This window comes from Artemia franciscana, chromosome 18 (genome assembly GCF_032884065.1).
Source record: "Artemia franciscana chromosome 18, ASM3288406v1, whole genome shotgun sequence".
NCBI classification, from domain to species: domain Eukaryota; kingdom Metazoa; phylum Arthropoda; class Branchiopoda; order Anostraca; family Artemiidae; genus Artemia; species Artemia franciscana.
The window spans coordinates 11472711-11482578 of record NC_088880.1 but is presented as its reverse complement, the minus strand read 5'-3'; the positions used below and the strand labels follow the sequence as shown (position 1 = coordinate 11482578).

Genomic DNA, 9868 nt, shown 5'->3' with positions numbered 1-9868 from the left:
ATCGAAAAGGACACATATATGGCCGAAAAAGGGATCCGACAAATGTCTTGCCAGCGATATTGCATTTGAGGATGACTCTCATGCCATTCTTTGTGATGGGTGTGACAAGTGGATATATACTGAATGTCTAGACATGCCTGAACCTGAATATCTGCATATAACGAAAATCTCCTGATGAGTAGATACTTGTATCAAGTACCCATTATATAAATCCCATCAACACCAGTTAACACTCAAAACCCAAGTGTTGAGAATATCATACAAGCTACAATAAATAGCATGAAAAGTGAGATCATTGACAAAATTCCATCTCAAGCGGCCTTTCAAGAACTTGTTCACTCATCTTTAAAAAACTTAGAAACATCATTACAAGCTGAGATCTCACAAACTATCGAAAAGATAAAATCACAAGTGTCGGCCCTAGAAACCCGAACGTCCGAAAAATGCTCGCTCTCTGAAATACGTTCCGACGTCCAGACGGTAGTTCTTCAAAAGACAACAAGCATCAAAGCCGATCTTACCCAGCATCTTGATTGAGAGATCCCGTGCCTCTTTTCCGAAGAAAGGGACAGGCAACGTAGAGCCCTTAATATAGTTACGTGAGGAGTCCCTCCACAACCCAATGACCAGCTATTCACCAAGTCTTATCTTGATCAAAAGTACAAGCTCAGAGACGTTCATATCAATAATGTGAGAAGACTTCCGATCCCTACAAACTCTCTGAAATCTATACGCCCTCCTCCTATCCTTTTTACCGTCCCAAGACTGGACATCAAAAGGTCAATCATCAACCGCTCCCACGAGCTCCGCGAGGATATATAATTTCGTGATGATGCATCCAAGACAGAGAGAAACAGGAAAAAGTCCTTAGTCGAAGAGCTGAAAAGAAGAACAAGCTCAGGTGAGCCTAACCTCATGATCTTCAAGGGCCAATGGTGTCAGATCAATATGAAAAGCATACCACTGGAATTAGCAAGTTCGAAAAAAAAAGTTTTTTTTTAAATGAAAGTAAGGAGCGACATTAAAACTTAAAACGAACAGAAATTACTCCGTATATGAAAGGGGCTTTTCCTTCTCAACGCCCCGCTCTTTACGCTAAAGTTTGACTCTTTCTATTAACTCTACATTTTAAAACAGTAAAAACCTTTAGCGTAAAGAGCAGGGCGCTGAGAAGGAAAAGCCCCTTTCATATACGGAGTAATTTCTGTTCGTTTTAAGTTTTAATGTCGCTCCTTACTTTCATTTAAAAAACTTGTTTTTTTTATTTAATTTCTGAACGTTTTTGAATCAATGCATGTTTTGATTTTGGCTCTCCGCAGAGGAATAATTAAAACGAAATTTGTATATTTTTTTTTTTTTGGCTAAATGGCTTTCTCATAATTTTGATCGAATGATTTTGAGAAAAAAGAGCGGGGAAGGAAGCCTAGTTGCCCTCTGATTTTCGGTTGATTAAAGAGGCAACTAGAACTTTTAATTTTTTACGAATCTTTTTATCAGTAAAAGATATACGTAACTTATAAATTAGCTTACACAAAGAACTTTTGTATTCTCATGTTTTTATTACATATATGAGGGGGTTCGCCCCCTCGTCAGTACCTCGCTCTTTATACTAAAGCTTAAATTTTGTCCCAATTCATTAAGAACGACCCTGAATCACAAAAGCCACAGAATAAATAGTTGAAATTACTAAAAATACTTTAATGTAAAGAACGAGGTATTAGGAGGAGGTGAGCCCCTTATATGGGTAATAATTTCTGTTCGTTTTAAGTTTTAATGCTGCTGCTTACTTCCAGCTGAAAAAAACTTTTTCATATTTATTTTGTCATTGTTTTTTTTAAGTAATGCTAGTAAATCCTGCGCTCCCTTCATGAAAATTTTCTTCTCCATGACAAATTCCTCGATGAAAAAATTCCCCCAGCATATCCCCCTCTTCTCAACCCCTGCCTCCAAACAAGTCCTTACTACAGTTCGTTACCACGAACTGTTTGATTCCACATTTGCAAATAACATATGACATTAAAATGGTATTTTTTGTGCCATTTCTGAAGAGATGGCACTAGCAGGCTACCACAATATCGTAGATAGATTTTTTATAGCTTATATAAAAGATATTGCTCATATCTACGTTCTTCCTATAAATTCAACCATCTGCAAGTTCCTAATGATACCAAGAACAACAATTTTGATGCAATGTCGCAAATGGAAAAGCTAGGGCTATTGGGCAAGCAAAACTTATAATTGTTATGTTTAATGGCTCATTTGAAAGCTATTGCTCATACCTGTGTGTGTGCTTTTTTTTTATCAATCCTACCAGTCGTATGTGCAATATGACACTGAAAACAAAACTTTTGGTGCCAGTTCTTACGTGGATTAAATAAAAAAAAAAACTAGTTTTTTTAACTGAAAGTAAGGAGCGACATTACAACTTAAAACGAACAGAAATTACTCCGTATATGAAATGTGTTGTCCCCACCGCAATCCCTCGCTCTTTACGCTTAAGCTTTTAATTGTTTTAAAAAGCAGAATAGTGGCGAAGAGTCAAACTTTAGCGTAAAGAGCGAGGGATTGTGGAGGGGACAACCCATTTCATATACGGAGTAATTTCTGTTCGTTTTAAATTTTAATGTCGCTCCTTACTTTCAGTTAAAAAAACTAGTTGTTTTTTATTTAATTTCTGAACGTTTTCAATTAATGCATGTTTGATTTTGGCTCTCCGCACATAAATTATTAAAATGAAATTTGTATATTAAACCTTTTTTTGGCTAAATGGCTTTCTCTTAGTTTTGATCAGACGATTTTGAGAAATAAGGCCTAGTTGCCCTCCGATTATTCGGTTACTTAAAAAGGCAACTAGAACTTTTAATTTCTAACGAAAGTTTTTATTAGTAAAAAATATACGTAACTTAAGAATTAATTTACGTAAAAAACTTTTATATTCTTATGTTTTTATTACGTATAGGAGGTGGTTTGTACCTTCGTTAATACGTTACACTAAATCGTAAGTTTTGTCCAAATTCTTTAAGAATGGCCCCTGAATCGGAAAGGCCGTAGAATAGATAGTTGAAATTACTAAAAATACTTAAGCATAAAGAGCAAGGTATTTATTTCCTCCTAAATACCTCGCTCTTTATGCTAAAGAATTTTTAGAACCCCTCATGTGCGTAATAATCTCTGTTCGTTTTAAGTTTCAATGCTACTCCTTACATTCAATTGAAAAAAACTTTTCATGTTTATTTTTTCTTTTTTTTTACAGTAATGCAAGAAAATCCTGCGCCCTTTTCATTGAATTTTTCTTCCCCCATGACATATTCCTCCAAGGAAAGATCCTCCCACACAGCCCTCTCCCCTCAACGCCACCCCCCAAACCAAAAAAATCCCCCTGAAATGTCTGTACACTCCCCAATAACCATTACTATATGCAAACACTGGTCAAAGTTTGTAACTTGCAGCCCCTCCCCCAGGGATTGTGGGGGAGTAAATAATTCCCAAAGACATAGTTATTGTGGTTTTCGACTGCGCGGAACAAAATGGCCATCTCAAAATTTTGATCCGTTGACTTTGGGAAAATTGAGCGTGGGAGGGGGACTAGGTGCCCTCCAATTTTTTTGGTCACTTAAAAAGGGCACTAGAACTTTTCATTTCCGTTAGAATGAGCCCTCTCGCAACATTCTAGGACAACTGGGTCGATACGATCACCCCTGAAAAAAACGAACAAATAAACACGCATCCGTGATCTGCCTTCTGGTAAAAAATATAAAATTCCACATTTTTGTAGATAGGAGCTTGAAACTTCTACAGTAGGGTTCTCTAATACACTGAATTTGATGGTGTCATTTCGTTAAGATTCAATGACTTTTAGGGAGTTTTCCCCCCTATTTTCAAAAATAACGCAAATTCTCTCAGGCTCGTAACTTTTGATGGGTAAGACTAAACTTGATAAAAGTTATATATTTAAAATCAGCTTAAAAATGCCATTCTTTTGATGTAGCTATTGGTACCAAAATTCCATTTTTTCGAGTTTTGTTTACTATTGAGCCGGGTCACTCCTTACTACAGTTCGTTACCACGAACTGTTTGATTCCACATTTGCAAATAACGTATGACATTAAAATGGTATTTTTTGTGCCATTTCTGAAGAGATGGCACTAGCAGGCTACCACAATATTGTAGATAGATTTTTTATAGCTTATATAAAAGATATTGCTCATATCTACGTTCTTCCTATAAATTCAACCATCTGCAAGTTCCTAATGATACCAAGAACAACAATTTTGGTGCAATGTCGCAAATGGAAAAGCTAGGGCTATTGGGCAAGCAAAACTTATAATTGTTATGTTTAATGGCTCATTTGAAAGCTATTGCTCATACCTGTGTGTGTGCTTTTTTTTTTATCAATTCAACCAGTCGTATGTGCAATATGACACTGAAAACAAACTTTTGGTGCCAGTTCTTACGTGGATTAAATAAAAAAAAACTAGTTTTTTTAACTAAAAGTAAGGAGCGACATTAAAACTTAAAACGAACAGAAATTACTCCGTATATGAAATGTGTTGTCCCCACCGCAATCCCTCGCTCTTTACGCTTAAGCTCTTAATTGTTTTAAAAAGCAGAATTGTAGCAAAGAGTCAAACTTTAGCGTAAAGAGCGAGGGATTGCGGAGGGGACAACCCATTTCATATACGGAGTAATTTCTGTTCGTTTTAATGTCGCTCCTTACTTTCAGTTAAAAAAACTAGTTGTTTTTTATTTAATTTCTGAACGTTTTCAATTAATGCATGTTTGATTTTGGCTCTCCGCACATAAATTATTAAAATGAAATTTATATATTAAATCTTTTTTTGGCTAAATGGCTTTCTCTTAGTTTTGATCAGACGATTTTGAGAAATAAGGCCTAGTTGCCCTCCGATTATTCGGTTACTTAAAAAGGCAACTAGAACTTTTAATTTTTAACGAAAGTTTTTATTAGTAAAAAATATACGTAACTTAAGAATTAACTTACGTAAAAAACTTTTATATTCTTATGTTTTTATTACGTATAGGAGGTGGTTTGTACCTTCGTTAATACGTTACACTAAATCGTAAGTTTTGTCCAAATTCTTTAAGAATGACCCCTGAATCAGAAAGGCCGTAGAATAGATAGTTGAAATTACTAAAAATACTTAAGCATAAAGAGCGAGGTATTTATTTCCTCCTAAATACCTCGCTCTTTATGCTAAAGAATTTTTAGAACCCCTCATGTGCGTAATAATCTCTGTTCGTTTTAAGTTTCAATGCTACTCCTTACATTCAATTGAAAAAAACTTTTCATGTTTATTTTTTCATTTTTTTTTTACAGTAATGCAAGAAAATCCTGCGCCCTTTTCATTGAATTTTTCTTCCCCCATGACATATTCCTCCAAGGAAAGATCCTCCCACACAGCCCTCTCCCCTCAACGCCACCCCCCAAACCAAAAAAAATCCCCCTGAAATGTCTGTACACTCCCCAATAACCATTACTATATGTAAACACTGGTCAAAGTTTGTAACTTGCAGCCCCTCCCCCAGGGATTGTGGGGGAGTAAGTAATTCCCAAAGACATAGTTATTATGGTTTTCGACTGCGCGGAACAAAATGGCCATCTCACAATTTTGATCCGTTGACTTTGGGAAAAATGAGCGTGGGAGGGGGACTAGGTGCCCTCCAATTTTTTTGGTCACTTAAAAAGGGCACTAGAACGTTTCATTTCCGTTAGAATGAGCCCTCTTGCAAGATTCTAGGACCACTTGGTCGATACGATGACTCCTGGGAAAAAAATAAACAAACAAATAAACACGCACCCGTGATTTGTCTTCTGGCAAAAAATACGAAATTCCACATTTTTGTAGATAGTAGCTTAAAAATTTTGCTATAAGGTTCTCTGATACGCCAAATGCGATGGTGTGATTTTCGTTAAAATTCTATGACTTTTAGGGGGCGTTTCCTCCTATTTTCCAAAATAAGGCAAATTTTCTCAGGCTCGTAAGTTTTGATGACAAAGACTAAATTTGATGAAACTTATATATTTAGAATCATCATAAAATTCGATTCTTTTGATGTGTTTTTTAGCATCAAAATTCCGTTTTTTAGAGTTTGGTTTACTATTGAGCCGGGTCGCTCCTTACTACAGTTCGTTACCACGAACTGTTTGAAAAGCTCTGAAGTACAAAACAGGTATATTGTAATATTAATGTTCAGGAACTCTTAAGTAGAGGTTTACAAGAAAACCTCTACACCTCCCTCTCTCAGCCCCCTAGTAAGTTTCATAGATCGTCTGCTCATCAGTAAGCTAGTGACACATAAGTGGGCTACCACATCATCGTAGACAGATATTTATTGACTCAATAAAAAGCTATTGCTTATATTTACTAGGTTTTTACAAATTCTACCATCTACTACATTTCAGAAATTGGGTCTTTAATCAGTGCAGAAAAAGTGAGTGAATTCTTCACCAATATCTGCACTACCTATCGACCCATTACGACTGATGAAAAGTCCACCATACTTGAAAAATGTGAGCCCGAGAGCGACACAATTGTCAGTGAGTTCGATGTTTACACGGAATTACGGAAGATTAAACCGAATACATCTTCATACCCTGGTGAATTACCAGTCAAATTGCAACGTCAAAGGATCACCACTGTCAATCATCATAAACGAGTGTTTTGCTTCTGGCCGTTTCCCATCACAGTGGAAACAGGCCTATATCGAGTTATCCCTAAAAAGGCTCCCCCCCCCCCTAGTGCATGCGACGATCTCCGCCCAATCTCACTTACACCTTATTTAGTGAAAGTAACGGAGGCCTTCATACTCAAGTTTCTTCTGAAACAAATTCATGGGCGTATTGATAAGTTCCAGTGCGTTGGCCTCCCCAAGTTTAGCACTGCAATCTACCTAGTATGGATGTTTGACTGCGTACTCCAATGGCTCGAAAAAGGTAGCAGTTTCGTCGACATTTGCGCATTGGATTTCAGAAAGGTCTTTGACCTAATCCGCCACCTGACTGCAGGCATGAATCTCCAGGAAAGCCATACAAGATACGAAATTAGCTGGAATAATTTTCCTGGCTGTAATTAACTCCCTGCTTAGTTATCACGAAGACCATTACAATTTTGTAGATGATATGTCCATAATGATCGCTAACCTAGTCGAAAACACTATCATAACAAAGCAGTTTTCAGACCTGTTATCTGATCAGCTAGACTGAATGCTCAAGTCATGACCTTACCATCAACGCAGCCAAGTCTAACTTTCACTAATGACTGTAATTTCAGTGTCCATATTAATTCAACCGTACACAAGATTAATGCAAGCCTTCAGACACTTACCAAAATGAGACGTCTTGGATGTGATACTGAAAGTCTTCTCCATGCCTACATGTGTTATGCTCGCCCGTTGCTCGAGTACGCGTGCCCGGCGCGGGGCCCATCTGCTATCCGCACGGCGTACCTATTACGTGACAGTCTGTCCAGAAAAGAGAAACAAGGGTTATACTCCGAAACCGCAAGATACCCTATGATCAAGCCCTCACGAAATTGAATTTATCTCCACTTAAAGTCCGGCTTGAACACCTGATTCTGCAATTTGGAAAACCCGTCCTAGCCAGTACGAGCCACCAATCAGTATTACCTGAACCAGCCTCTCCCACTAGACGAATTCGGTTACAAAATAAACTTCTACCCATAAAGTGCTAACTAATCGTTACGCCAACTCATTTGTGCATTTCTTCCATCGATTTTCAATGCTGAGCTGTAGTGTGTGATTTTTGTTTAAATATAAGAATTCTTAAAAAAAACTCAATTTAGCTATGCTAAGATATTTTTTGACTATACAGATCTCCTCTCTCTCTTTTTCTCTCTCTCTCACTCTCTTTCTCCCTCTCTAGTTACTAGTTAACGTTTCAATAGTAGGCTAATAATATTAATATTAATAACCTTAAAAGTTTTAGTTTAACACCCTGCTGATACATATTTTTTACAACCCAAAAGAATATTTTTAATTCAATATATTCCTCATTCTACCCCTATTGTCTCAATTTAATATTCTTTACTGATATGTCATTTTGACAAAATGGACTCACAAGGACGTTTTGATTTAGGGCTAACCTGCCCTCATCATACCGTTGGCTTAAGTAATAGAACTAGTCATAACAGTAGTAGAATGCACATACTGTCTTTTTCTTAGTAAAATAGCACCTTTAACGCTCCGTGATAGTTTCAAACTAATACCTTAAGCTATTCCTGGTATATTGCCGATATGTCCTTTAGAGAACCTGCACACGTAAGTTTTGATTTAGTTCAACATCTCCCAGCGTTCCCTAAACGTTTCATCGGAATACCCTTAGACATAATTATAGCAGTCGTTGTAACAGCAGTATTACCAGTAGAATTTTGACATTTACAAGTAAAATTTTCTAGTACCACAGTAATTTCGACATGAACATTTTTATAAATATATTACACACTAGCCTAAACAAACGGTTTTCCCTCAGTACGATTTCTTTGGTGATGAGATAAAAGAACTTATTGCAGAACTTTTCTCGCATAGATCAAATTCAAAAAGTTTTTCTCAATCGTGAGTTCTTTGATAATTGGAAAAGTTGGATTTTCGGCTGAAAGTTTTTTCACACATGGTGCACTCAAAAGACTTTTCTCCAGTATGAGTTCTTTTAAGACTAGATAAATTAAAACTTACAGTAAAACAGTTCTTACATATTTTGCATTCGAAAGATTTTTCTCCACTACGAGTTCTTTGATGATTAACATATATAACTATTCTCACATATATAACATTTGAAAGACTTTTCTCCCATACGAATCCTTTGATAATTGGATAGGTGTTTATTTTTTTAGCGGAATTTTTGCCACATATAATATACTTGAAAAGTTTTTCTCAGTTATAAGTTTTTTAAGGTTCAGGCAAAAACGTAATAGAACCAAGAATTTTGTCACGTGCATCACACTTGAAAGGATTTTACCAGTATGAGTTCTTTGATAATCAGATAGGTGATATTTTTGACGGAATATTTTTTTGCATACATGCACTATGAGTTCTTCGATGATAAGACAAATTGGAACTTGAAGTGAAACCTTTCTCACATATATGACATTTGAAAGGTTTTTCTCCAGTGTGAGTTCTTTGATGACTAGATAGGGAATGTTTATGGCGGAAATTTTTCTCACATATATCACATTCGAAAGGTTTTTCTCCAGTATGAGTTCTTTGATGAATAGATAAATGGGAACTTGAAGTAAAACATTTGTTACAAATATCACATTCAAAAGGTTTTTCTCCAGTGTGAATTCTTTGATGATGAGATAACCCTGAACTTGAATTAAAATGTTTCTCACATATGTCACATTTGAAAGGTTTTTCTCCCGTATGAGTTCTTTCATGATAAGATAAGTGGGTTTTTTGGCGGAATTTTTTTTCACATATATCACATTTCAAAGGCTTTTCTCCATTGTGAGTTCTTCGGTGTCCAGACAAATACGAACTAGAACTAAAACGTTTCTCACACACGTCACATTTGAAAGGTTTTTCTCCAGTGTGAGTTCTTCGATGATCAGATAGGTTTCTTTTTTGACGGAATGTTTTTTCACAAATATGGCATTTGAAAGGCTTTTCTCCAGTATGAGTTTTGTCATGTTGAGACAAATTCAAACTTGAAGTAAAAGCAACACAGTCGAAAGGGTTTCCTCCACTAGGAGTTCCTTGATTATCAGACAGATGTGATCTCTGTAGCAAGGTTTTCTCATATGCATTCTCTTCGAAAGGCATTTCTCCAGTACGGCAAACATCCTGTTTTATAATTTCATTTTCAGCAAATACATAAATGTTACTTGACAGCTCA

General features: G+C 36.3%; 1 protein-coding gene across 1 annotated transcript; it reads right to left on the bottom strand.

The window, feature by feature from the left end:
• Positions 1-8443: 8443 nt before the first annotated feature.
• On the bottom strand, positions 8444-9862 carry LOC136038607 (gastrula zinc finger protein XlCGF71.1-like). The gene has a single exon (XM_065721816.1). It carries the CDS (start codon positions 9793-9795, stop codon positions 9013-9015), a length of 783 nt encoding a protein of 260 aa, XP_065577888.1. The 5' UTR covers positions 9796-9862; the 3' UTR covers positions 8444-9012.
• Positions 9863-9868: the final 6 nt, after the last annotated feature.